Raw genomic sequence first — 27,849 nt, 5'->3', positions numbered from 1 at the left:
CTCTAGGAATATCTTCTAGGTTGTGGTTTACAGATTGCGTTTTTATATTTAGCCGATGAGAAAAGTTCATGAAGAAAAAAAGGAAAATGTGAATTTAAAAGTGATTAATAAATAAGAAAAACTGTAAAAAGTGATGAATAAGTCAGAAATTTAAAAAAAAAAGAAAAATAGAAAAGCTTAAAGAAGAAACTGCCAACTCAGCCTTTTAAAATTATTTTTTACTATATATATATATATATAGATTCTTCAATATGCCAACTAATGCTTTAACTCGAAAAGTCATTTCTCATGCTAGTTTTAAGGTCTGGTCAATTATTCAGGATCATTTGATTTTACTAAGATTGTTTTATCTGATTTTGAGGAATTAATAAAACTATTTCTTTTTGCCTCAAAGAGAAAAATTTTATGGTATATAATATATTTAAAAACAAGGCATAAGTTAAATAGAATATCAGTTAAAAAAAAAAGTTAAATAGCATAATTAAACATGGATCAATTAGAGTTTAAAGCCGAAGGCCATTACTAAAGTCCAGCCCATAAATTTGGATGCCTAGCCATATCTCACAGACTGATAGCCCCTTTCCCTCTCTTCTGACTTCGACGTTTGAACCACCACTGATATTCACTCGCGCGCCGTTAGATCCTCACCGAATTGGATCCGGACCGTTCACAAGAGACAAAGCGATAAAAATCCTTCACTCACAGAGAGATATTCGGGGCCAGAAGAGGGAAAAACAACTAGGGCTTTTCAAGCTTATCAAGCTTACAGACATAGATATTATCAGAAACAGAGACGCTGATACATACACTTCTACTCTCTTGCTCTCTTAAAGGTACGCTTCCTCTTACTCCTTTGTGATTCTGTAATGTAATTTTGCACTGTTATTCTGTTTGGCTGCTGGGAAAATGCGCGAAAAGCTTGGGAAATCTAATTCTGCGATATTTGAGAGTTTAGCAGAACAAATATCATATTGTTTTTTTCTTTTTTGCTATTAAGATTTTCTTGTGAAGTTTAGTGATTAAAATGTTGGAGAAGTTTAGAGAAATAGCAGAGATGTGTCTTAGATAGGTGTTTGATTATGAATTTCAATTTGCTTAGTGGACTGGAATAAAGTTCAATTTCAGATTATTGTAGATGCCTTGTGTGGGAGGTTAGAGGGAGGGAGAGAAAGTAACTTCTTAAGAAGTTGCTTCCAGGTTCATTAATCTGTGTGCAATAGTTGCTTTTAATTTGGAGCAGTTGTGCTGATTTGTAAATGAGTTTGTAAGATTGGGAACTTGAATTTGTAGATGAGCCGGTACTACCGGTGTTCCGTAATTTAATTTACTAATATGATATTTGTGATAGAGCAAATTCAACTGCTAGAAAATTTCCCTTGAAGCTACCTAGGGCACTCAACTTGTTGCTTCCAACAATGTTCTGAAACTTTAATGATCTTATGCTATACTATGTCTATATTTGATATTTAGTATTGCTATTGATTCCTAGATATTTTTTGCTTTCATCTTCTGGTTTCATTAGAAGTGTTTGCTTGAATGCTTCTACTTATATTAGTATTGGTCTACCTCTTTTGGCGCCTGTCTTGTATATCTCTGCTTCTCTATCTATATTTGTGTATGCGCGAGTGTGTATATTGTGTGTTCTGAATTCACTTTTTTATAAAAAGGAACAGATATCTCTCGTCTATGTTCAGTTTATATTATTGACTTACCCCCTGCATTTTGGTGAAAGCAGGTAAAAAAGGATGTCTTCTGACACAGCTAAAGAAAATGCATCTGTAGTTGACTCCTCAGCCACTGAATGGAAACAGGAAATGGGAAATTTTGATGATCCAGGTAATAAAACTGATGCATTTATTTTGAATGCAATTTTTTGCATAGATTGAATGTTAGAGGATAACTGATGCAACATAGCCACCTTTCTTTCCTGCACTGCTGAATATTTTCTTTCTTGCAGTTCTTCAGTACATCACTATAAAGAACCCTCTATAATTTGTATACACATCAAATAATCTGAAACCACTACATTAACCTGCAATGGTTGGCACACCTGCTAGAATTTCTTGTCTGATGCAAAGTGGAGAGGCCATGGTTGAATTAGTTGCCTTTTTTGCTTTTGCCTGTAGACATTAAGATTAATCTAAATATGAACTTTTTTCTGCAGTCTTCTGCTTTCTGGGCTTGGGCTTTATCATTAATATGCAGAAAAACACAAGACATTTAGCACAAAGTGGTAGATACAGTGACTGAAGAATATTTCTTAGTATGATGAAATAGTCCCAAGTAGTATGCTTTAGACATTAAGATTCATCTAAATATGAACTTTGTTCTGCAGTACTCTGCTTTCCTGGGCTTGGGATTTATCATTAGTTTGCAGAAAAACACAAGACATGTAACACAAATTTGGTAGATACAGTGACCAAGAATATTCCTAAGTTGTATGCTGAAATATTGCAATGAAGGGTGACATTTAGGCATGTTACTATGTGAATTTGCCAAGTCACTCCTGGATCAGCCTCATACGGTCTAAACATAACTTTGGGAATCATTCACTTCAAGCTATGTGCTATCTTGTAAGATGTGAAGCTTGCTTGTTAATATATGCTTAGAAATATATGATATGTTTGCTGTTAAAGGATAAAAATGGTTCTGTCTGTTTACTTTTCACACATCTGTCTATTGTACTGAGAACAGTTTTGTATCTATGCTTGATGATTGTGGAGTGGAGAGCCTGCTTTTTTTGTAAATTTTTTTGTGGTCAATAATTCTCTCAGTTACAGATGATATATTTCCATAAATTTATCTTGCTTTTGTGTTTGCCAAATATAACCCTGGTTTGTCATATGTACTACTATTGATTTGACTTCCATGGCAGGTTGAGTGCAGAAAATAGAGATACTAGCTCCTTTTTGAGCTTGTGAACTGTGTACCTAGAGTTTTAGTTACAGAATTCAGAGATCTCTGTAGTCTGTAATATATATTGCTTTTAGCTTCCCCATCTTATAGATGTACATAAATTTAACTAATGTATGATAATTTTAGTAATAGCTTTTTTTTTTTTTTTTTTTTTTTTTTTTTTTCAAAATGATGGTGTGTGTTCAAGTTTAGTAGCACTTCAAGCCCGGCATCATCTGTGGTCAAACAAGGCAATCTTTTAATTTCAATGTGGAAAATTAATGTTCCATCTTGGCCCTTATATTATTATATTATGTTAATAAATTTGTTATACAATTCAGTGAGCTCCTCTAAGTGTGCGCATGTAATTGTAACTAATAATGCTGGGATTATTATAATAGTGATATAAGAGATGGTGGGAAATTCCTTCATCTCTTTCATTGTTCAATTTTGTTCCATTTCTTTTTCCCCCTCTATTTATTTTCTACTGTTCCTTAATTTTGGATGTGAGAAAGTTTAATAATTTCAGGATAATATTCAGGTTGACTTAGAATCTTTGTTCCTTGTCAGAGAGTCCAATCTATAAAGGTCAAGAGGCTAGTTATCCCCTTAAGGCCGAAAAAGCAGGTCTTGATCAGGTGGAAAATTCATCTTTAAACAAAAGTGGTAAATTGTATAATACAAGATATTTCATCATTAAGAGTTTGAACCATCATAATATTCAACTATCAGTTGAGAAAGGAATTTGGGCTACTCAAGTCATGAATGAACCAATTTTGGAAGAGGCATTTCATGTAAGATCCTTTTCTTTTAATGTCATATTCTTCTTTCTCAATCTTGATGCTTCATAGAGAAGCATACATGCTTGTCTTGCAGAATTCTGGTAAAGTCATTCTAATATTTAGTGTCAACATGAGTGGTTTCTTCCAAGGATATGCCCAAATGATGTCATCTGCTGGATGGAGGCGTGACAACATCTGGAGCCAAGGATTTGGTAAAAGTAATCCTTGGGGTCGTAGCTTTAAAGTTAAATGGCTGCGGTTAAATGACTTGCCTTTCCAAAAGACTCTTCATCTCAAGAATCCACTGAATGACTACAAACCTGTTAAAATTAGTAGAGACTGCCAGGTATCTCTTTATTTGCAGGGTGGTTTTTTACCCTTCGAGCACTTTGAAACTGTTATATGACTGTGATTCATGTATTGAAGGAATTGCCAGAAGATATAGGGGAAGCTCTTTGTGAGCTAATTGATGGGGAGGGTCATATTGATGGCTTGCAGAAAAGGTATAATTTTCTTGTTAGACGAAAGCAAATTCTATTTATCAAAATTAAGTTGATAAGTTAGTTCTCATGGCTTGGTGTTGTAAGCGTTGTCCCAGGGATGACCTTCCTCTGAAAAGGCCTTGTATAGAGCCTCCCTGTTCACTAGGGGATGGAGAATATAATGTCCCTTCATTACATATGCCATGGGTTAGGACATCCATGCCTTATCCTTCCTTCCTCTTCCAACATCATGCTGAAGCAAGTAGATTTCACTTGGCACAGCAGGGTGGCGTTAATTTCCCTCTTGCTTCTGGTGCATCAAAAGCATCAAGGATGAAACCTTCTCAACTGAATGGAAGTCTTGCGAATTTGAGAGTACAGTGTGATTCACATTCTCGAATTGATGCTTGGGGCTTGTCGGCAGAAAGTCCTCTAGCTAGTACTCTAACTGAGGAGGATTTTCTTGAAATGGTATATTGGGGATCCTATCGTAGCTGCTTTGTTCTCATAGCTTTCCTTCTAATTGCTGAATTAGTTGTCTGCTGAGTGGATTTTCCTTCCAATATTGCAAACATGGAATGAAGAAAATGTTATAATTGGGCAATCATTTCTTAGGAAATGAATGAATTTTTCATACAAATTGAATCCTGAAAATTTGTGGTGTATAAGTGGCAATCTTTGAGCAATATGTGAATAATTTTAGGAATAATGTGGTCTTGAAAGTCTTCCTTGATCTATTAGGCATTCTTCTAAGTCCTATTGTTGTTGTTGGTTCATCACTGTCCTATATATGATCCTTGTTTCTTTGTGCTATATCCATGCCTCTCTTATCTGCTTAGTTTGTGAACGGTTCTTATACCCATCAGAAACAGAAAAACATTCAATGTTTTGTTATAATAAATGTCTTGAACATTAATGGCACTAAAAAAAAAAAAAAAAAAAAAAAAAAAAAAAAAAAAAAAAAAAAGGAAAAAGAAGTATTGCATATTTATCTAAAACCTTCTTTCTCGATGGGGATGAAGTGGGCTGCAGGGTTGTTGACCAAGCCAGGCTAGCCAGCCTCAAAGGAGAACAATTGGTCAAACATTCCCAGCAAATCTTATACTTTGCAATGCTTTGTTCAAATCTTGGCTGCAATAATGTTAGTTTTTTATTATTCTTGACTCTGAAATGTCTATTTTTTAAATGCTTCATTATGCATAGGATTTGCTGTTGCATTGTTGTGAGGTCTTATGCTTGAATCATCTACTCATCTAAATGGCTTGCTCCTGATTTGTTATTGCAGACATATGAAGAGTACCTGGAAGTGCATAGCAGAAGTGTCAAACAGTTGAATCTGCCTGTCAGTCTATTTACGATATAATATTTTTGTTGGCCGGTTTAATATGTTTCTTCTATTGATTCGCTCATGATGTTTTAGTTTGTTGAACTTTTTTTATTGTTGATCATGGTGTTATTTCAAAGTCTTTTTTTTTTTTTTTTTTTTTTTTTCTGGTTTTACTCCTGTCTTTTCTATTATCCAGTTAACTGCGTCAGTAATCTCTCAATTTGATGCTTATGATCTACCTAACAAAGTAACAAACAATGGGCTTGTAAGTTGATCTTCAGATTAATGATAACAGGGAATTCATTGTTAGATTTAATTACCATAGATCTAGATAGAATTTTGGAGTTGATTTCCTGTGTTCTTGCAAGAAAATATAGAAATTTATTTCTGTCAGTGCAAAGTGTTATGAATGGATTTTGGAGATAGTAGATTTTAAGTTCATGAGCTTTTCCTGTGCAAGCTAAACCTTGTAATTAATATGGTAGCTCTATTCTGAGCCATTGACTCGTGACAGGTAGTTGGATCATCACGAACAACTCAGGAGCCATCAAGAAGTAAAGACCATGATGATGATTCGTAAGTTGTTTTCAGTTTATCTCTGCCAAATGCATTCCTGCAAGCTATTGACTTAATTATATACTTTTCAGAAACTCAAGTTTTGTAACTGATCAGTGCCGGTCACGCAAGAGAACGCATCATTCATCCGATAAATGATCGATGAGCTCACACAGAACTATTGTTGGCCCTTTTGTCTGGTGATAGCAATCCAGTGGAGTTTTTCCAGTTCTCTTTTCAAGGCAATCTCTTTATCTTTTCTAGATCCGGGAAACTGGGACTCGATATGTTATCGCAATGTACTGTTCAATGATCGAATGCGCACTAGGTTTTACCAGGGGTTGTTACCAAGCTGTACAGAAAAATTAAAATGGCAACATGCCCTATTTTTTCATGTTGTAAGTTCATTTTTCCCCTTCTTTGACGGAGGGTGAGGATCAGATAGTACTGAACTAGATTTAGATGATTAAATCCCAAGATTTTGGTTGGGATGTAACATTACGTACTGATTTAAGACGGTAGAGCATAATGTAAAATTAACTGAATATGTTCAGATGATTTAAATTAGAGATAATTGTGAATAGTATTCAAAATAGATGCACTGAGGATGATTGATTCTTTAAATTTTCATCTCGCTCAGTTCAGCACATGAAAATTTTTAAGATCGATGTCTATTTGTATTAGCTATTTGTAGCATTAAAGAAGGTTTATTTGAGAGCCTTTTTTTTTTTTTTGTGAGAAAAAGCTTTTTCCTATTTGTTTGCAGACATTAAAATGGAAGTATAAGCTACGTACTGCTGATATATTTGAAAGAAAATTAACGATGATTTGATAATACTAATGTATATAACCAATAATCTTTTACAAAATAATTAATCAATAATTTGTGAATGAGCTTTCAATATTTGTATAACAGCAAAATTTATTTAAATGGCTAGTTTGTACCTGAACTTTATTAGTTTTAGTAACTTACACTCTTTTTAAATTTAAAATCTATATGTAAATTCTATTAATTTTAGTAAAACTTAATAAAAACAAAGTTCGGTAAACAATCCCAGTCCATAACAGTGAGAACAAGTTTAATATTAGGAAATGTCTTCGAAAGGGATTATATCTCTTGCTTTAAAAAAAAAAAAAATCTTATTTATTTATTTATTTTTGCAAAAATTAAAAGCATAAAGACAGAGTTTAATTTCGCAATTACGTCTAATTTTTTTTTTAACATTTAAATAGAATAAGAGAACATAGCAAGACCCGCCCCATTTACAACACGTTGCTTCTCTGATCTTTGAGTGTGCCTGCACTGCAACTTCATTGAAGATTGAAGAAATATTGAGAGACCCAATGGAAGGCAAGAGTCAGAAGGAGAAGGAGAAGAAAACAGTAAGCAAGGACCAAGTAATTGCAAAACTCAAAGACGATGGCGACTTCGATAATCTTCGCCTCAAGATAATCCGCAAGCTGAAAGACAACGTACGTCTGCTTACCTTTCTTATCTCTCTCTTAGGGTTTTCTTTTTATTTGGAAGTACTTTTGATGAGCTGAATTATAAGAGTAGCATACTTCATTATATGGCCTTTCTTTGAAATTTAGCACAGATTCGTTGCACTATTCATTTTGCTTTAATCTCACACGGAAGTATTCGTTTGCCTTTAGTTCTACAATGCACACAGATACATTGTTGTGATTGATCATGGACTTTTTTGATGTCTATTAGTTTAAAGTTCTTTTTCATTACAGTGAATGTCGGGAAAGTCATGAATCGGTTATAAAGCTAGACTTGTACAAGCTAATGGAGAAGAGGAGAAATTGAATTCTTTGCTAAAGAATTCCAGAATAATAATAATAATAATAATAAAAAGAAATAACTTAATAAATAGAGGCAAAATGAGAATCAACAGTCGCGCACTCCTTTGCGCTGCTTGCACACACCTTTTATCATTAATCGGGATTTCCAGCACTTAGAAATTTTTCCTAATGCAACTATTTGGAAACAGAAATAGCTATTGTATGCATTTTCTGGCATTAACTTGGTGAAGAGGCAAAACACTTGAGTAGAGAAGAGAAGTTATATTAGAAGCTCTTCTGATACATGATCAAGTTTCTCTGGAAGACATGGTCAGTTGTATTTATGGGTCCAAAATGACTGCCATAAGTGAGCTGGCTGTACATGAAAATTGTGATCATAGACATTCCATCTTGGACGGGCAGAACTAGAGTTTACACCCTTTTTTTTCCTTTTTTTTTTTTTGGGCGGTGGTGGTTGGGGAGAACCTTCCAGGGATATATATATATATATATAATTTATGGGGGAAGTTCAATTTTCCCCCCCCCTCCTCACGGGGGTGGCACCAATTAGATCTGCGCTGATCTCACATGCCCCCAACCTGAGACAAATTGTACAAGAACAAAAATAGTTCTTACAGCCTTTTATATCCACATCACCCTGAACAATTGGGAATCACATTGCATCCAAATGGGAATTCAGTTCAAAATGTGTGCTTGAATTGGCTGGTTTTTGGTGATTGGCTCGTTCATGTCAACATTGTTATTTTTTTTGTTTCTTAAATATATATTACGTGTGTCATGACTAAACAAGATATTAATCAACAGGAAGAATTGCGCAGTAGTATTATTTCCATTGTGAGGCAGTCAGCAGCGCTTAACCGTGCTGGGGCTGAAAACATGAAGCCCAGGCAACTTTCTGATGCCATATATGACGAGGTTGGGTAAGTGTTTCATTTCTCTGCATTCTTCAGTCATTTCAATTTTGAATTTTTTGGTTTAGATAAAATGGAGGCCTTAAGCCAATGAATTACAAATGAAGTTGGTGATCACTCAACTATTTAACTGATGAACTTAAATCTTAATGATTTTCAATGATACAGTTGGAATTATGTGACTTCTGACAATGGCAGCAATGTTTGATTTGTAATTACCAGGAATGAAGTGATGAGCAAACTTTCTGATGGTGTGTGGGAAATAATTAGGTCAGGCGATGGCATGAAAAATGAAATAACAGAGACTGTACAATCTGTTTATAATAAGTTGCTGGAGCCTGAAATGAAGGAAGTGGTTAAATCTTCTACTCATGGACCTGTGCTGGTTCAGATGGAAGCTTACAATAAGGGCACTGCCAAGGCCTCAGTTGCAGCGGATGGTAACTTGTCTGATAGTGAGCCACCACCAGGTTTCTCCCTGTCTATTAGTCGTCAGAACAACAATAAACCTGAAGAGGAGTCACCACTGCCTGTGCATTGTAAGGGGACAATGGAAGAGCAGAAGGAAGGGACTAACCATTCAAAAGATATGTTGGAGGCAGATGATGTTGACCCTGGTGCACCACCTGGTTTCTCTGCAGATATTGAGAACAAGCAGCCATGTGACGGTAGTGATGAGGACCCTGATGTGCCTCCCGGTTTTGGTTGATGAGTCAGATTCATTGTACCACGCTGATGCTATTTCTCAGCCAAAATGTTTGATAGAAGCAATATGATAAATGACTTAGCCAGGAATGCTGCTGGAAAATTCATTTTTCCTCCTTAAAAGGTTGATGAGCTGAACCATTCTTGAAGGTCAGAGGATCATTTTGATATCTTCTAATACTACGCGATTTTCTGGTATATCATCTTTGATTCAAAATATTTACCCGGCTTTGGTCGGAAGCGAGTTGTAAGAGTCTGTGATGACTAGCTATTTTCTCATTTGATTAATGCCTTATGAAAGGATCTGTAAGAGTAAGGGGTTATTTATAAGTATGAACTCTTTCTCCCATGGATTTGGGTTCATTGTATAGTCTCATTATTTTCTGTTCATATTAAGTGCCATTTTTTCAATGAACAAATTGTTGATGGGCATTGGTAAATAATTATTCAGTTGTGCCTCATATCAAGTATTTTGTACAACACTCATGAAATTTACAAATATTTGTGATGTTTCATTCTTTTGGATTATGCATTTGGAACTTCCAACTTGTCATTCGCATTAAAAAGTCCTTATAATCTTCAGCTTCTTTGAGCCTGATTGCCTGATGCGTGTACAAACAGACACTAGCCAGGCTATTGACCAAACAAACTTGAATTGTGTTTGCAGAATTCCTCTTTAAGGCCTTAAATTCAGTGTCCTCTACCTTCGATTTGACTAATACGATTAACGTGTATTATAAGGAGAGAATATTTTAGGCGATGAATGGGTGAATGGAGAATACATGTATGCCTTCGAGTTTCTCCCGAAGGGTTTGAAGCTTACTGTTTTAGGTTTTGTTTGCTCTTATAAATGACCTATTTGACAACCTCTCTGCTCCTTGTATGTTTATGTGAAAGCACAGAATTAATTTGAACGAAAAATATTCTTCAGGTATTAGGTTCAAATTATATAACAGGGAAGGAAATTATATAACGGAGATGTCATTGATTTAAATCAGATTTAGCACATGGACTTCAATATTATTTGACAATATAAACCATTGGTTGCCTGATAGTGTAGTACAGGTGCATTTTTTTCACTTGAACCTTACAGAGATGGGACTCCTAACAAGATGTTTAGCTGAAGACCATAGTATATATCCTTGAGCAAATTCGCTTGTTTTGCCACTACTTCCAGTTGGACTGAAGGTTACTGAGTACGTTACCTTCTGGTTTACCTGTGAAAAGTAGAGTCTATAGGGCTCGACAGTCACAGCTACTCCTGGTGGGGGAACAATTGTTGCCGCATAAACTGAATTTGCTTCACCTACATTTGTCACAGTCCTTGTGAATGTCTGTGAAGCTCCTAGAGTGACTGAAAATGAAGGATAATTCAGTTGACCTTCAGGGATGCTTAATTTTTCTGAGCATTTAATTCGTCTATGTGCAATTATACTGACTTGCTCTTCTTTGTATCCCAAGCCACACAAATAAGGTATATAGTCATCTGGTTGGATGTCATAAATTAGCCCTGGGTCATTTGCCCTTGATGGATTCACATGGCCTGCACCAATGGTAAACAAATCTGCAGGTTGATGTTTTTCATCAACAATGGGACTTCCTTCCATGTTAAAGATATCAGCAGTAGTCATTATAGCAGATTTAATGGCAGCTGGTGACCAGTAAGGATGAGAGCTCTTAAGCAATGCTGCAATACCGCTAAGGTGAGGGCATGCCATTGAAGTGCCAGACACAAGATTGAATGTTGATTTAGTATTTGTGGTGTTGTCAAGAGGGAATGGCCATGCAGCTAGAATGCTCACTCCAGGACCAATAATGTCTGGTTTCAAAATGCCTGGGCTCGCCAAGTTGGGGCCTCTCGATGAGAATGAAGTAACAGCTGGAGATAATGGGTCTCCTATGACAGTTCCTTTGAACAAGATTGTTGCCATCGGTGTCTTTGTTGAATTTATATATGCTTTGATTTGCAGGCCTGCAGCAAAGCTGACATGGGTTGCAGGAAGGACATGAGCATCAGCTATGGTGCTAAACCCACTAATCTCATCATTGATGAGTATCATAGCTGCACCTCCAGCATTTTTCACTTCCTCTCCTTTCGCAACTCTGCCAATTCCCCCTCCTCTTTCACACAAGACTACTTTGTCTTTCACATCCATGCCTTGTACTGCTCTTTCACTGCAAAATGCAGACTCTGTTTTACCGTTCATACCCGGATAAACCAGGGGTAATAAAGTTGTTGGAAAGTTGCTCGGTTGGAGAACAGATTCGCCATCTAGTTCTTCCCCATTTCCGAGCTTTGCAGTGGCAGCAATTTTCCTGTCTATGGTGCTTGCTCCAACTGTGAGAATCCATGGGGCTTCATTGGACAATGTACCATTGAAAGGACCAGAATTTCCAGCTGCACAGCTTACAAATATTCCTTTCTGAATTGCTGCAAATGAGCCTATTGCTATATTGTCTTGGAAGAATGGCATTGATATATCACCAATGGAGAGCGAGAGCACATCAACACCATCCTGGATTGCTGCATCAAGACCAGCCAATATATCACTTTCAGGACAATCATCGTTAGGGTCTCCAAAGCACACTTTGTAAATAGCCAGATGAGCATAAGGTGCCATTCCAACGGCTGTGCCTTTAGCATTTCCTAGCACATTAGCATTGTATACAAAGCTACCGGCAGCTGTGCTTGCTGTGTGAGTTCCATGTCCATCAACATCAATTGGTGTTTCAGCTGCTATACCCTTCATGGCCTTAGCTGCAAGATTGAAAGACCTTGCGCCAATTAGTTTGTTGTTACATTTTGATGCATTAAACTCACATCTCCCTTTCCATTTGGCTGGAGGTGGTGGCATTCCTTTGTCATTGAATGAAGGATGGCTAGGAAAAACTCCACCATCTAGTACTCCAATGATTACTCCCTTGCCAAAATTTGATTCTTTCCAGAATCCCATTTGCCGGTGCAACCCCAAGAAGCTAGGAGTGTGTGTTGTTTGTAGATGTAATTTCCTTTCAGGGCGCGCCAACACAAAGCCATTAATCTCTTCCATGGCTTTCACTTCCTCATGTGTAAGTCTTGCAGAAAAACCACTAATTATATTGTGGTATGAGTAAAGCATACGTTTCTGTTGTTTTTCTGAGCTTGCTGTGCTAAATGGCAAAAATGACTTGTGCCAGTTCTCCAAGTTTTCTCGCTGGGAAAAGGTTCTTCCTTCTGGTGGACTGACATGGACAATGTAGGCTTGTAAGTTTTTATTTTCAGTTATTTCAGTTGTGTGTTTAGCTGCCTGGGCAATGTTTGGATAAAAGTTGAACAAGAAAATGACAATTAGAAAAGGAATGGCAGCCATCTTCACTGACCAACTAATTTTCTTCATGAAATGCTAAGTAGCACTTGTTTCCGTAATTTGTTGCACAACGAATGTATATATATAGTAATCGAGTCGGAGAAACATGGCCAGCATATTCAAAATTTTAATTGTTCTCTGTGTCTTGAGTTCCTCTGACTTGGTCTTCAATGTCCAAGGTGCATTCCTTTTCAATGCCTTTTCAGATGGTTCCCCTTGTGATTGTCATCTTTCGCATTACAATATCCCCATGAAAGCCTCTTCAAAAACATTTAGAGGTAGAATGTTTATGCGGCTTTCGTCCAAAAGCATACTCCCAATCTCATCTAGTGACCAAGTCTCAGGATTGCACTTTTTGTAACTTATTTTCTATAATTTTCTTTCGATCATCTTGTCCTCTATTGACCAATAATGGGCTACTGTATGTGTCCATATTAGAGATGTACAGTAATTAGGTAGATGCTCATTGAAAAACCTCCTGCTGCCTGCTCTGATTCTTTTTGTGTCAGTTTGCCCAGAAGTTCTAATTGTCAATAACTAGTCACATTTGCGTAGAGATTAAAGTAATATTTTTTATGGTAGTATTCCATGTTGGTGCATTTAGATAATCTAAAGGCTATTTTTGGTGAATCGTAATGGAACGTAATATATTATAAGCGAAGACATTATCCATCTGGTTGTGACGTTCTAATGAACATACAGGAGCCATGGTCTCTTTATGTTTAGCTAATTTAAGCAATCTTTTTGGGCATAAGAAAAAGCGTATCAGGGGTGAAACTAGAAGTTAAAACTCAAGAAGATTTGTACTCTTCTTCTTGCTTATTGTCTTATTGATGGTATCTAGAAATTCTCAAACAAGCATATCATTTTTAATTATTGAAGAAAATGACTGCAAAAGAAAAAAAGAAAAAAAAAAGAAAAAGATTGTTGACATTTTTCATGGTTGACTTCACCTTGGTGCCTAGTCTGCGTTGGAGAATAGGACTAGTATTGGACTTCTAACTGAATATTGATCAGATACCCATTTCAAATATCCTTGAGCTAATGACTCGGTGGTTCCTACAGTGTTGGTAAACGTCACTGTATATGTTGCTGTCTGTTTTACCTTGCTGAAAACAATCTTAGAAGGAGAAACTGCGATCTCCACTCCTGGGGGTGGAAAAACTGACAAGGTGTACGACGAGTTAGCTGGGCCAACGTTGGTTAATGTTCTGGTATATGTCTGAGTTTTCAAACCGAACACGAATGAAAATGAAGGGTAATTCAGTTGTGTATCTGGTATGCTCTGCACTTCTGAGCACTTGACTTTCTTCTGCACAATGTATGTAATTTCTCTGTCACTGTAACCCAAACCACACAAGTAAGGAATGTAATCATCAGGTTGAATATCATAGACAAGCCCTGGATCACTGGCTCTTGATGGAGCAACATGGCCTGCTCCAAGGGCCAAGATATCAGCAGGAAGAAGCCTTTCATCAACAATTGGTTGGCCACCGACATTTATTAAATCAGCAGTAGTCATAATAGCAGATTTTATTGCAGCAGGTGACCAGTCAGGATGAGCACTTTTCAGCAAAGCAGCAATGCCACTAAGATGAGGGCAAGACATGGAAGTTCCTGAGATCATGTTAAATGTTGCTTTTGTATTTGTCTTATTCTCCACAGAAACTGGCCATGCTGCAAGAATGCTTACACCAGGACCTATGATGTCTGGTTTTAAGATGCCAGGGCTTGCCAGGCTTGGACCTCTAGAGGAGAAGGAAGCAACCATGGGAGCTGTTTTTACACCGATTACAGTACCTTCAAACAATAACATTGCTGTTGGTGTCGCTGTTGAGTTTATATAAGATTTGATTTTTAGCCCATCGGAGTAACTCACATGCGATGCAGGAAGGACATGAGCATCAGCTAAGGTGCTATACCCATCAAACTCCTGATTTACAAGAATCATGCCAACGCCACCGGCTTCCTTCACTACTTGTCCCTTTTCAATTCTTCCTACTACGCCGTCCCTATCACACAATACTATCTTGCCTTTGACATCGACATCTTCCAGAAATCCTGGAGTGCATGCAGCCAATGATTCATTTCCATCTTTGCCTGGATAAATAAGAGGCCAAAAGTTTTGAGTTGAAAGTTGTGGCTGGAAGAGCGATTCTCCGAAAACTTCTAGATTATTTCCGAGTTTCACTGTTGCTCTTATGCTTCTATCTATGGTGCTCGCTCCGACAGTAAGAATCCATGGGGCTTCATTTGATAGAGAACTGTTTTCAGGACCAGAATTCCCAGCGGAACAACTGACGAAAACTCCATTTTGCATAGCTCCAAATGCGCCTACTGCAATTCCATCTGCGAAAAAAGGAGCTGAACCGCCACCAAGAGAAAGAGAGAGCACATCAACACCATCCTCAACCGCAGTATCCATTGCAGCCAATATGTCACTCTCAGAACAACCGAAGTCAGAACAAACTTTGTAAATGGCCAAGTGAGCCAAAGGTGCCATTCCAACTGCTGTGCCGTTGGCATTGCCAAACACATTGGCACCTTTTACGAGATTACCTGCTGCGGTGCTGGCTGTATGGGTGCCATGTCCAACATCATCAAATGGCCCAGCAGGTCCTGAGGGTTGCTCAAAAGATTGGAAAGTTCTTGCACCAATGAGTTTATTGTTGCAGGCAGCAGTTCCATTGAATTCACATTTCCCTTTCCATTTGGCAGGTGGAGAAGGAATTCCTTCATCACTAAATGAAGGGTGATCTGGTAGTATTCCAGTGTCCAGAACTCCAATAATCACTCCCTTGCCATAATTTGAGTCTCTCCAAAGTCCTAAATTTTGATGCAATCCCAAGAAGTTGGGGCTATGAGTTGTATGTAGGGGCAATATTTTCTGAGGTCGAGCTGACACGAACCCATCCTTCTGTTCCATGCCTTTTGCTTCCTCTGCTGTCAGCTTTGCAGCAAACCCACTTGCCACATGTTGATAGGAATATATGATGCGGTGTTGTGTGTTTGAAATAGTAGCTGGCAAAAATGTCTGGTACCAGCTATGTAAATCTTGAGCTATTTCTGAAACTCCACCTTCTGGCTTTGTTACAAAGACAATGTAAGTGTCCAAGTTGCTTTCATCATTGACAGCATTATCAACTGTTACTTCCGGATTGATGATTGCTTGAGAGAAGCTCAACATACAAGTGAGACTAACAATAAAGGTCAGCAGTGTAAACCTTTTGTTATCCATGTTAATTGGGGAATGTAAGGCTTTGAGTGACCACCCAAATCCCATTGGCTTATTTATAGTAAAATGTGCATTGGGGAAAAAGAAAAATAAAGGAGTTGAGTGAGTATGAACAAGGATAATTGTTGTTTCCGGCAATAAGAGCCGTCGATGGAGCCTTGTTGGGGCTTATGACAGAGTGCTATTAGGTGATCCATACAAGAGCTTAAATTTGGAATTTACGTTCCAAACTTGTTGCAGTCTGCTTGTCTGTGTAGTTATAAACAAGGTGGTGATAAATCTAATGCAATGCCAATGCAATTTTTGCTTTTGACTTTTGATGATGCTCTAATGCCAACTGGTCTAGAATTTCAGTTGGCTGCCCGATCGATTCCTCGATAAGAAACTTGTTGACTGCATCAAGCCATCAAGTTCTGTTTTGATTTCAATTGCATTGGTTGACTTCTATTGTTCAATTGCAAGGACAATTTTCTTGGTTTTATATCTTGTTTTGTCTTTTTTGGGACAAAAGAGAATGATATATCACTTTGTTCAACAAGCCCTTTAAGTATGAGTTCTGCTTTTATCTTTTTGAGTTTTAGTTCTGTATTTGTAATTTTTACCAACTTCAGATTGGCTCAACATCTAGATTAGAGCCATACAAATACACTCTGATGTAGGTCAGTTGACATCTGGTTTATCATTCTTTTAAACCACATAGTTGACCTTCAATTCAATATTAGTGATTAATCAATTTTGTTGTTGCTCTGAGCCGTATGAAATGGATACGACTCCTTGTTCTTCCTATTTTTGAGAATAACCTGGAGATCAAGAAGAAAAAGCTTGACCTTTGACATCAAATATTCAAATATTTAATCAGTAAGAAGAATTTCAAAGGATAATTAGAACAAACTCCATTATATTCTTTCCCTTTTAAAGATCAAAGATGGTAGTTTGCTTAAAATTTTTATTTTATAGTAATCCTGTTGTCTTTTGATATATATCAATTATCAGAAACTTTAATTGAATAAGATGCATTGTCTTCCAGTTATAGAAACGTCTTATCAGTCGGAGCAAGCGCCATATAACAAATATTGCTTTAGCTTTTATCCATAAAAATTATAGAATAAAAAAAAGCTTCTTGGAGGTTTTCCGCTGAGAAAATTATTTCTTCAAAAGTGTGCATTGCATCGTCTAATTCTAGGGTTCCATTCTCATTCATTATAAGATCAATTAGAGGGTTTATTTCCGCTGTCGATTCTATGAAAGATAGAAAATCTTTGATTTGTTTTATCCATAGCAGAAGTTTGAAGTGGATTTTGCAAAAAATTGGAGCTCAATGCTGCAATCCTGACGAATGGAGTCCTTGAGATTGACGCTGAATCCAGGAGATGGCATGGCAGACAAATCCCCGACGAAAACAATTGACATGTCAAATAAGATCCAGATGTTAGAACTTCAAATCTTTTTGCTGACGTGGCAGAACCGGGCACGACAGATGTCAGAAGATTGCACACGTGGTTTCCACTCCAGTGACGTGTCACGAGACTACAAATCAACTTTATCCATGCGTCAGGAGTGTGAGACGTGGACCTATCGATGACGCGGCATCTGGCAAGACAACTGGTATTAGGTTACCGACGTGAAACCAAACCGCTGATGTGCCGTAATCTTGACGTGGCAGAAAACGCTGACGTGGTTGCGATAATCAAGACAGCTATCGGAATTACATGTCATAATCTGGTCCATGTGTCAGGAGCATGACGCGGCCGCTCAAAGGAACGACAACTGGCATTAGGTTACAAACGTGGCAAATAGTCGCTGATGTGGCCAAGGCAGTCGAGACGGCTGCCAGCTTGTTGCTTACGTGGATTCAAAGGGGTGATGTGTTGTCCGAGTGACATGTCACATTCTGGTCCACGTTTCGGGAGCATGACGTGGCCGGTCAAACGAATGACAGGTGGAATTTGGTTACACACGTGGTTGAGGCAGTCAAAATAGCTGTCAGCATGCTGCTTACGTGGCTCCAAATGGTGACGCACTGGTGTGGCAAGACAACACAGACGTGGCACCAGTCCACTGACGTGTCGAGAAATTGACGTGGCAGATTTGCTGACATGGCCGACCGTCATGACAGCTATCAGCATGTTGCTTACGTGGCTTCAAATGTGTGCCGTGTCCTTGGTGTGACATGTCACACTTTGATCAACATGTCCCAATAGGATGACATGGCCGGTTCAAGGCAAGATAGCTGGCACAAGGAGGCTGACGTGGCGAGGTGTCAGGACAGCTCTCTGAATGTTGCTTATGTGGCGCATAATGGTGACGTGTCCTTGGTGTGACATGTCACAATCGTGGCCACGTCTCCAAATGTGGGATCGTTACACGTGCCTGCTCAGGCTGACGTGGATTATGTTATGTGGCACCGATCTAAAATGTGTCCACGTGGTCAACAACTGGCACACTTTCCTACGTGGCATATTACTTGGCTGAAACGAGAATGATCGAAACGTTTTGTATTTTATTTTGAATTTGCGGGTTGGCAGAACCAGAAAAGGTAGGCGCGAAACCCTACAGGAATCAGAGGGCAGAGGCCACAAATTTTGACTTGGAAACTCAGAAGTCGCAATAACGAAGAGGAAGCAGAATGACTAAAGCTCTCATACATTAATTGTTAATGAATTTAATTCCAATGAAGGATCTGCTGCAACTGCATTATTCAAGGCTTACGACGATTGGGGTGTTGGAGAATGATGAATTGGAAACGATATATTGGGTGTTATTCTCCCAATTGGTTTCCTACTTTCCAACAAATTCCAACCGGGTTTTTTCAAAAAACTTGTCCATTTCCAAGGTTTCTGGATCTTCAGTGGAAAGCCAAATTAAGAATAGTTTATCAGCCATCAGGTGTTTTTTTTTTTTTTTGTCCCTGTGGGTCCAGATGAATAGTCTATTTGTGATCTGAGATGTTTTTGCGCATGGAGCATTATATTTTCTATGGTTAGTGATAAAGAAGGAAAAGGAATGCTCAGCATAGATAACAAAAAAAGAACGGCACTCATTAAATTTCCAAGTTCAAGAAACAAAGTTTATTACCAGTAATCAAATGATGGATCGCGTAAAGAATTTGATAGCTTAGTAATCAGATGGTATTTAATAGTCCAAGTTGTGGTGGATTCGATTTTTGATGGAGGGTGAATGCAATTGCCTTGCTTTGGTATCTTGTCTTCTTAACAATTAGTTGTAGTTTTTGGAATGACGTTGAGCACCCCTTGCCTTACAATGGAGAGAAATACCCTTTTGAAGGTGTTACATCGACTCAAATGCCATGGAAGATGTTATATCTGAAGCTTGATATCCTATAATCAGGTCTCAACTGGCATGGGCTCCAAGGTGATTTATCAAGTTTGTTAAATTTATTTATAATCCATGTCTGACTTCCGATCAATTCAAGGTTAATTTGAGCTACCGCATTTTTATTGTAATGTTCAAACTTCGGTTCTTGGTTTGGATAATTGGATCCAATAACATATTCATTAATAGTTCTGTGAGTTTATTTTGTTTGACAAACATTTTATTGAAATTTTAGAGTAGAAGATATGTTGTTGATTCTAATTCTATACTCAGAAAAAAAAAAAAATTTTGTCTCCATTAATAAAACCTACCTTTCCTAGTGATTCGAGTATCCTGCTGCCCTTCCTTCTTAAATTAACATCAGCTTTTGTATTCTATTTCTGTATCTGCAATTTGACTGACTTCAGGTTTATTTCTGATCAGCTCCACATCTAGACTAGAGCCATACACAACGATAATACGAACTACTTATTTCCATCTGCCTATTTGAAAACAAATCTACGATAATCCATATATGATTCGATAAACATTGCTCACATACCTGTTGGTTTATCATAATTCATAATATGATAAACCTTGCGTAGTAAATTTTGATGTTATAATGCTGAGGAAAACTGATGCAGACAAAAGTTATACAATTACACTAAACTGTGCACTCTACATTTTTTGAATTTATTTCATCTAAAAATATATTAACAATATAGTAAAAATCATTGTTTTATGATATACATGATCGTAGTGATCGGTAGTTTTAAAGAATTTTTATTTAGTTTAAATAATTACTATTCTAAGTTATAGGTCAGAGACTCAACTTTATTTATTTATTTATTTTTTTTTTTTTGAGGAAAAGAGACTCAACTTTTTACTCAAATAATTAGTTTCTGAAATTTTTTTGTTTACCTTAATCGTGTTATATGTCACTACTCAAAAATATGTCACTCAAAAATCACAACCTTTAGAATTATATTGGTTATTCCCAACCATAAAAGCATGCCCTTGCTCTAAGCTATATGGCACTATCATGTTCTGTGTTCTGTGTTTAGGTATGACAACGGTGGAGCTTTAAATATAGTAGAGCCAAAACCTGAGGCAAATATTGACTGGCCAAATCCTCAGCAGTTGCTAAATATCACCAACTCATGGCTCAATCTCAAATAATTATGGTAAAGATACTTGACCATAACATAAAAATATAGATTATATTTGATAATTGAATAAAACAACTGAAAAAACCACTTCCGATTATATGTAATGCATAAAATCAAGTATAACATACCAAACTACTCGAATCTTCAGCATTAGAAGTACATTATTCTGTATTTAGAGCTACTCTTTCTAAAAGAACTGTAGAAACATGCCGTATTCCTTATTCAAATATCACAGCAACTGGACTTCTAACACTATACCCATCGGCCACCCAATTCAGGTATCCTTGAGTTGCACCGCTAGCATATTCATCTCTGCTGAATGTCACAGAATATGTTGCTTTCTGATTTACCCCACTGAAATTGATTGTAATAGGTGTGACCTTGACATTCACACCTTCGGGTGCAAGGATCTCAAGGGTGTAAGTGGAGTTAGGCTGGCCAACGTTTGTTACTGTTCTTGTGTATGTCTGTGGAGTGGATCCCAATTTGATAGAAAAAGAAGGGTAGTTCAATTGAGCTTCAAGTATACTTGAATCATTTGAGCACGTCACTGTGTGTTGCACAATGAGTCCCACCTGTTTGTCAGAATAGCCCAGGCCACATAAGTAAGGAATATAATCATTAGGTTGGATATCATAAATAAGCCCAGGATCATTTGCTCTTGATGGGTTCACATGACCTGCACCTATGTCAAACACTGTTGTTGTACCAAACTGTTCATCAGAAATGGGCTTGCCTCCAAGGTCAACTAAATTAGCTGTGGTCATAATGGCAGATTTTATGGCAGCAGGTGACCAATCTGGGTGCGCACTCTTTAGTAGAGCAGCAATGCCACTAAGATGAGGGCAAGACATTGAGGTGCCAGAGATCATAGCAAACCTGTTGATACTATTGTCAACTGAAACGGGCCAAGCAGCTAAAATTCTCACACCAGGACCTATAATGTCAGGCTTTAATATCCCTGGACTCGCCAGGCTAGGTCCTCTTGAGGAAAATTCAGCAAGTTGAGGAGCATTTGGTAAACCAGTTACAGTTCCTTTGAATAAGATAGTAGCATTTGGTGATGATGTGGAATATATATATGCTTTGATTGCTAAACCATCCATGAAACTCACACGTGATGCAGGAAGCACATTAAGATCTGCATCAGTAACAAATCCATCATACTCATCATTCATTACAATCATGGCAACTCCACCATTATCTTTCACTTCTTGGCCTTTGTAAGTTGCATCATATCCTCCCTCACACAACACTATTTTGCCTTTGACATCAACATTTTTTAAAGATCCTGGCTCACAGCTTGCAGATGATGCCATACCATTTGCACCTGCATAAACTAGTGGCAACAATGTTGAAGGAAAATCTGCTGGCTGGAACAGGGATTCTCCATTTAGCTCTGCATTATTTCCAAGAAACACTGTTGCTCTTATTGCTCTATCTACAGTGCTTGCTCCTACAGTTAGAATCCATGGTGCCTCATTTGATAAAGAACTATTCTCAGGGCCAGAATTCCCTGCTGAGCAACTGATAAAGATCCCTTTTTGAATAGCTGCATATGCACCTAATGCAATCACATCATCATAGAAAGGATGAGAACCAATTCCAAGAGAAAGTGAAAGAACATCAACATTATCCTCAACTGCAGCATCCATTGCAGCCAGTATTTCACTGTCTCCAGCCGCACTTGCTCTGCCAGAAACTTTATACATTGCCAAGTGAGCTAATGGTGCCATGCCAATTGCAGTGCCGTTGGCCTGCCCAAAGTAATTGGCACCTTGCACAGGACTTCCAGCTGCAGTGCTAGCTGTGTGTGTTCCATGTTGGTATTCATCATCCGTGTTATTACTATCAGTTGCAAAATTTCTTACACCAATGAGCTTATTGTTGCATGAATAAGTTCCGTTCAATTCACATTTCCCTTTCCATTTTGCTGGTGGAGGAGGCATTCCTTCACCACTGAATGAAGGGTGATCAGGCGTTATTCCGCTGTCAATAAGTCCAACAATCACTCCTTTGCCATAATTTGAGTAGTTCCAAAATCCTGTATTTTGCTGCAAACCCAGAAAGCTAGGAGTATGAGTTGTGTGAAAAGGTACCATCCTTCTGGGGCGGGCTGACACAAAACCTTCCTTCTTTTCTATTTCCTTCACTTCTTCTGCTGTAAGTTTTGCAGCAAAACCTGTAACCACCTGGTGGTAGGAATGAACCAAACGAGGTTTATTTGAGCTCAATGTATCATCTGGCAAAAAGGATTGATACCAGCTATCTAAATCTTTGGAATCTGTGAACATCATTCCTTCTGGCTTCTCTAAGAAGACAATGTAAGTTTCTAACTCGCTTTCCTCTTTCACATTTGTATCACTCCTTGATGAATGTATACGTGTCCTAGTGATTGCTTGGGAAGAGCTAAACATGGAAGTGAGAATAAGGAGGATCACAAGCATCATGGTTGATGATATTTTGTTCCTTGTGTTATCCATATTAATTGAAGAACTAGAAAATGCTTGCTGCTATTGACTCTGGAAAGTTATGCATGTATATATAGTTTTTGATTGTAGAAGGTGACAGAGGAGTGAATGTATTAAGACTGGCCGGCATTTCATTGTTATTTGTCGGACTTATTTAAGCTTTTGGGAATTGACTAATTAGAAGTTTACAACTTTTCCATGCATAAGGTTTTTTCCATGGGCTTGGTAATGTCGCCAGTCTATTTCACAACAAAGTTGCGATAAACCTTATGTATGTAAGGTGAAGGTGTTTTGGAATGTTATTTTTGGACATTGGTCTAGTGCTAAGAAGTAGCTAATTTTTCTTACCGGCTATATATTGTTTGACTTTCTTCACAAGAGCTGAATTTAGTAGAGTTTTCCAAGTAATTTCCATTAAGTTGTCTTTTATGCATAGTACAAAATCTCCTTTTCAATTTTTTTGTTCTTTTTTCTTTTATGATTCCTGTTTCTCTCTTTCAGGAGTTGACATTGTTCTGGGATTTTTTTTTTTCTTTTGCTTTTTATATTAATTTCTTTTCCAATAATTAAATGAAAAGGCAGTTCCTTTCAACATCAGCTATTTGGTTGTACATTTGTGAGGAAAGTTAATCCTTGGTTTTGCCGCGTTTAAATTTATGGTAAACTGACAAATCAAATCATTACAACCAAATTTAGATATGAATTTATATTATCAACGAAAACATTAGTGTTTTAATTTTTTTCCCCTTGTACTAAAAAAGCTGATTGCTGAGGAGATTTAGACATTATTTGCCAAAGAACAATAGCAGTTCAATTGAAATGCTTTAAATAATTCTCAATGACATGATAGAAATCAGAAATGGACTTTTGGATAAGTGGGATATAGATAAAGAATTAAAGACCAAATGGGTGTATTATCAGAGTGGAGAAGAGGAAAATAAGAGTTTAAGAAGTATGTTTCTATTCAGTAAAGTGAGTCCTTTAAGTTTGTGTAATTCCCAATAAATTTTTGGTGATTTGGCATTGGGGCTAAGCCTTTTATATGAACCTTTTTTTTTTTTAAATATAAAAAATAAAAAACGTAGCTAATGCTAAATTTTTCAGCATAGATGTGCATTTCTAATTCTGGAGTAAAAATGTATTAATCACATATCAAGCTTTAGAATTTTCTTGGAGATTCCAATTGTTTTTTTATTTAATTTGTATCCTCTTGCTTTATGATGTAATTTTTTATGTGAGGTTATGAACAAGGAAAGTTGCTATTTGTAGCAGCAAGCTGTAAACGGAGTCTTGTTGGGACTTACTTGAGTTTGAACTAATGAAATAATAATGCTGAGGAACACTGATGCAATCATGCGGACAAAAGTGATAAAATTACACTAAAATGTGCACTGTGCATTTGTCGGATTTACGTCTTCTAAATGTATATTAATGATACAGTAAAAAACCATTGTTTTACTATATACATGAATTGTTTTTAGTGGCAGTTTAAATAATTATTATTTCAAGCAAAAGGTCAGAGACTCAACTTTTTACTCAAGTACATAATTCCTGAAATTTTTCGTCAACTTACTCGTGTTATATATCAATTCTCAAAAATATGTCACTCAAAATCACAATCTTTAGAATTCTCTTGGTTATTCAACCATTAATGCACACTCTTGCTATAAGCTATATGAAATTGGCGTGTTCTTTGTTCAGGTACAGCAAAAATGGAGCTCTAAATATGGTGAAGCCAGAACCTGCGGCAGATACCATGGAGTCAAATCTTCAGCAGTTGCTAAATATCATCAATAGGATCCTCAATCTCAAAGAACTACAGTAAAAGATACTTGATTGTTAACACCAAAAATATATATTTTATTTGATCAATGAATAAAAAAAAAAACTACAGAATTTCATTTCCAATTTTATTTAATGCATAAAATCAAGCAGACCGATCATACAACCACAATCTTCATTAGTTATTCTCTGTTTAGAGCAAGTCTTTCTACAAGCTCTAGAAACGTGGTACATTCCTTATTCAAATATGACAGCTATTGGGCTTCGAACACTATACCCATCGGCCACCCAATTCAGGTATCCTTGAGTTGCACCGCTAGCATATTCATCTCTGCTGAATGTCACAGAATATGTTGCTTTCTGATTTACCCCATTGAAATTGATTGTATCAGGTGTGACCTTGATATTCACACCTTCTGGTGCAAGGATCTCAAGGGTGTAAATGGAGTTCGGCTGGCCAACGTTTGTTACTGTTCTTGTGTATGTCTGCGGAGTGGACCCCAATTTGATAGAAAATGAAGGGTAATTCAATTGAGCTTCAAGTACATTTGAATCATTTGAGCACGTCACTGTGTGTTGCACAATGAGTCCCACCTGTTTGTCAGAATAGCCCAGGCCACATAAGTAAGGAATGTAATCATCAGGTTGGATATCATAAATAAGCCCAGGATCGTTTGCTCTTGATGGGTTCACATGACCTGCACCTATGTCAAACACCGTTGTCGTAACAAACTGTTCATCAGAAATGGGCTTGCCTCCAAGGTCAACTAAATTAGCTGTGGTCATAATGGCAGATTTTATGGCAGCAGGTGACCAGTCTGGGTGGGCATTCTTTAGTAGAGCAGCAATTCCACTAAGATGAGGGCAAGACATTGAGGTGCCTGAGATCATAGCAAACTTGGTACTATTGTCAACAGAAACTGGCCAAGCAGCCAAAATTTTCACACCAGGGCCTATAATGTCGGGTTTTAAGATTCCTGGACTTGCTATGTTAGGACCTCTCGAGGAAAATTCAGCAAGTTGAGGAGCATTTGGCAAGCCAGTTACCGTTCCTTTGAACAAGATAGTAGCATTTGGTGATGGTGTGGAGTATATATATGCTTTGATTGCTAGGCCATCCATGTAACTCACACGTGATGCAGGAAGCACATGAAGTTGTGCTCCAGTAACAAAGCCATCATACTCGCCATTCATTGCAATCATAGCAACACCGCCATTGTTTTTTACTTCTTCGCCTTTGGAAATTGATCCATATCCTCCTTCACATAACACTATCTTTCCTTTGACATCAATGTTCGCCAGTGATCCTGGCTCGCAGTATGCAGATGATTCATTACCATCTGCACCTGCATAAACAAGTGGCAACAATGTTGAAGGAAAATCTGCTGGCTGGAAAAGGGATTCTCCATTTAGCTCTACGTTATTTCCCAGTAACACTGTTGCTCTTATTGCTCTATCTACGGTGCTTGCTCCTACAGTAAGAATCCACGGTGCCTCATTTGATAAAGAGCTATTCCAGGGACCTGAGTTCCCTGCTGAGCAACTGACAAAGATTCCTTTTTGAATAGCTGCATATGCACCTAATGCAATCACATCATCATAGAAAGGATGAGAACCAATTCCAAGAGAAAGGGAAAGAACATCAACATTGTCCTCAACAGCAGCATCCATTGCAGCCAGTATTTCACTGTCTCCAGCCTCACTTGCTCTGCCAGAAACTTTATACATTGCCAAATGAGCTAATGGTGCCATGCCAACTGCAGTGCCGTTGGCATGTCCAAAGTAACTGGCTCCTTCCACAGGATTTCCAGCTGCAGTGCTAGCTGTGTGAGTTCCGTGATGGTATTCATCATCGGTGTTATTACTGTCAAGTGCAAAATTTCTTGCACCAATCAGCTTGTTGTTGCATGAATAAGTTCCATTCAACTCACACTTGCCTTTCCATTTTGCAGGTGGTGGAGGCATTCCTTCACCACTAAATGAAGGGTGATCGGGCGTTATTCCACTGTCAATAAGTCCAATAATCACTCCTTTGCCATAATTTGAGTAGTTCCAAAATCCTATATTTTGCTGCAAACCCAAGAAGCTAGGAGTATGGGTCGTGTGAAGAGGTACCATCCTTCTAGGGCGGGCTGAGACAAAGCCTTCCTTCTTTGCTATCTCCTTGACTTCTTCTGTTGTAAGTTTTGCAGCAAAACCTGTAACCACCTGGTGGTAGGAATGAACCAAACGAGGTTGGTTTGAGCTAAAGGTATCATCTGGCAAAAACGACTGGTACCAGCTATCTAAATCTTTTGAATCTTTGAATACAGCTCCTTCTGGCTTCTCTAGGAAGACAATGTAAGTTTCTAGCTTGCTTTCCTCTTTCACATTTACATCACCTGATGTACGTATCCGTGTTGTACTAGTGATTGCTTGAGAAGAGCTAAACATAGAAATGAGAATAAGGAGAACCACAAGGATCATGATTGATGACATTTTTTTCCTTGTGTTTTCCATGTTAATTGAAGAAGTAGAAAATGCTATAGGTAATATTGACTTACAACAAACTTATGCATGTATATATAGCTTCTGACTTTAGACGGTGACATAGGAATGAACGTATGAAGATGTTATTCTGATGGCCGGCATTTGTTTTTTTTTTTTTTTTGGCAGACTTATCAAGCGTGTGGGAGTTGACAAATTAACAAATTTATAGCTTTTTCAAAGATAAATTTTTGTCCAATTTCCATGGCTTAGTAATATCAGCCAGTCAATTTCACAGCATAGCTGTGATAAACTTTATATATGTAAGATCAAGCTGTTTCTGAATTGTTATTTTATGAACATTGGTCTAGTGCCAAGGAGTAGCATATTGTTCTTGTCGACTACAAATATAAATAAATACAAGTTTACTATCTGATTTGGTTTATCTTAGCAAAAAAATTTGTAATTAAATTGTAAACTATTTTTATTAGCAAAAATAGCAAAATCAATCTCCCTATTGTATAGGCTTCATTAAAGACTTCATATGTCAGCTTATTCATGGGAGGGGGACTACTGAGTTAAAACAGAAGTATTAGGTAGT

At 37.5% G+C, this 27,849-nt stretch overlaps 5 protein-coding genes and 1 pseudogene across 6 annotated transcripts; 2 read left to right on the top strand and 4 right to left on the bottom strand.

Annotated features, from left to right (window-relative positions):
• The first annotated feature begins 577 nt into the window (after window positions 1-577).
• Window positions 578-6,665, top strand: LOC149497217 (YTH family protein). Its single transcript, XM_089720456.1, has 9 exons — window positions 578-833; window positions 1,736-1,836; window positions 3,466-3,689; window positions 3,772-4,023; window positions 4,104-4,180; window positions 4,276-4,630; window positions 5,445-5,501; window positions 6,001-6,062; window positions 6,134-6,665. The coding sequence occupies exons 2-9, from the start codon at window positions 1,746-1,748 to the stop codon at window positions 6,198-6,200; spliced, it is 1,185 nt and encodes a 394-aa protein (XP_089576582.1). The 5' UTR covers window positions 578-833; window positions 1,736-1,745; the 3' UTR covers window positions 6,201-6,665.
• A 597-nt stretch (window positions 6,666-7,262) lies between these two features.
• On the top strand, window positions 7,263-9,927 carry LOC105645916 (uncharacterized). Its single transcript, XM_089720050.1, has 3 exons — window positions 7,263-7,514; window positions 8,655-8,770; window positions 8,984-9,927. The coding sequence occupies exons 1-3, from the start codon at window positions 7,386-7,388 to the stop codon at window positions 9,468-9,470; spliced, it is 732 nt and encodes a 243-aa protein (XP_089576176.1). The 5' UTR covers window positions 7,263-7,385; the 3' UTR covers window positions 9,471-9,927.
• Window positions 9,928-10,542: 615 nt separating this feature from the next.
• Window positions 10,543-12,843, bottom strand: LOC149497216 (subtilisin-like protease 4). Its single transcript, XM_089720580.1, has one exon. It carries the CDS (start codon window positions 12,841-12,843, stop codon window positions 10,543-10,545), a length of 2,301 nt encoding a protein of 766 aa, XP_089576706.1.
• A 931-nt stretch (window positions 12,844-13,774) lies between these two features.
• LOC149497215 (subtilisin-like protease) lies at window positions 13,775-16,051 on the bottom strand. Its single transcript, XM_089720570.1, has one exon. The coding sequence runs from the start codon at window positions 16,049-16,051 to the stop codon at window positions 13,775-13,777; it is 2,277 nt and encodes a 758-aa protein (XP_089576696.1).
• A 4,696-nt stretch (window positions 16,052-20,747) lies between these two features.
• On the bottom strand, window positions 20,748-23,043 carry LOC149497214 (subtilisin-like protease). 2 transcript variants are annotated; one of them, XM_089720557.1, is made up of 2 exons: window positions 22,913-23,012; window positions 20,748-22,861 (listed from the first exon to the last, which is right to left on the bottom strand). In XM_089720557.1, the coding sequence occupies exons 1-2, from the start codon at window positions 23,010-23,012 to the stop codon at window positions 20,748-20,750; spliced, it is 2,214 nt and encodes a 737-aa protein (XP_089576683.1). The 2 variants fall into 2 exon arrangements, with proteins under 2 accessions (XP_089576683.1, XP_089576682.1); XM_089720556.1 differs by having other exon boundaries at window positions 20,748-23,043.
• A 1,884-nt stretch (window positions 23,044-24,927) lies between these two features.
• Window positions 24,928-27,281, bottom strand: LOC149497213 (subtilisin-like protease pseudogene; annotated as a pseudogene).
• Between the last annotated feature and the right edge of the window lie 568 nt (window positions 27,282-27,849).

This window comes from Jatropha curcas, chromosome 4 (assembly GCF_041381405.1).
Source record: "Jatropha curcas cultivar XTBG-Jc1 chromosome 4, XTBG_Jcur_1.0, whole genome shotgun sequence".
Lineage (NCBI taxonomy): Eukaryota > Viridiplantae > Streptophyta > Magnoliopsida > Malpighiales > Euphorbiaceae > Jatropha > Jatropha curcas.
The sequence above is the reverse complement of the archived record's forward strand: the minus strand, read 5'-3'. Positions and strand labels throughout refer to the sequence as shown.

Excerpts from the sequence above, each read along its gene's own strand:
- LOC149497217 (XM_089720456.1), top strand. The coding sequence starts at position 1,746 with ATGTCTTCTGACACAGCTAAAGAAAATGCATCTGTAGTTGACTCCTCA. Across the intron at positions 4,181-4,275 it reads ATTGATGGCTTGCAGAAAAG|GGATGACCTTCCTCTGAAAA; the intron begins GTATAATTTTCT and ends GCGTTGTCCCAG. Across the intron at positions 6,063-6,133 it reads AAAGACCATGATGATGATTC|AAACTCAAGTTTTGTAACTG; the intron begins GTAAGTTGTTTT and ends TATACTTTTCAG.
- LOC149497215 (XM_089720570.1), bottom strand. The coding sequence starts at position 16,051 with ATGGATAACAAAAGGTTTACACTGCTGACCTTTATTGTTAGTCTCACT.
- LOC149497214 (XM_089720556.1), bottom strand. The coding sequence starts at position 23,012 with ATGGATAACACAAGGAACAAAATATCATCAACCATGATGCTTGTGATC.
- LOC105645916 (XM_089720050.1), top strand. The coding sequence starts at position 7,386 with ATGGAAGGCAAGAGTCAGAAGGAGAAGGAGAAGAAAACAGTAAGCAAG. Across the intron at positions 7,515-8,654 it reads TCCGCAAGCTGAAAGACAAC|GAAGAATTGCGCAGTAGTAT; the intron begins GTACGTCTGCTT and ends ATTAATCAACAG. Across the intron at positions 8,771-8,983 it reads GCCATATATGACGAGGTTGG|GAATGAAGTGATGAGCAAAC; the intron begins GTAAGTGTTTCA and ends TGTAATTACCAG.
- LOC149497216 (XM_089720580.1), bottom strand. The coding sequence starts at position 12,843 with ATGAAGAAAATTAGTTGGTCAGTGAAGATGGCTGCCATTCCTTTTCTA.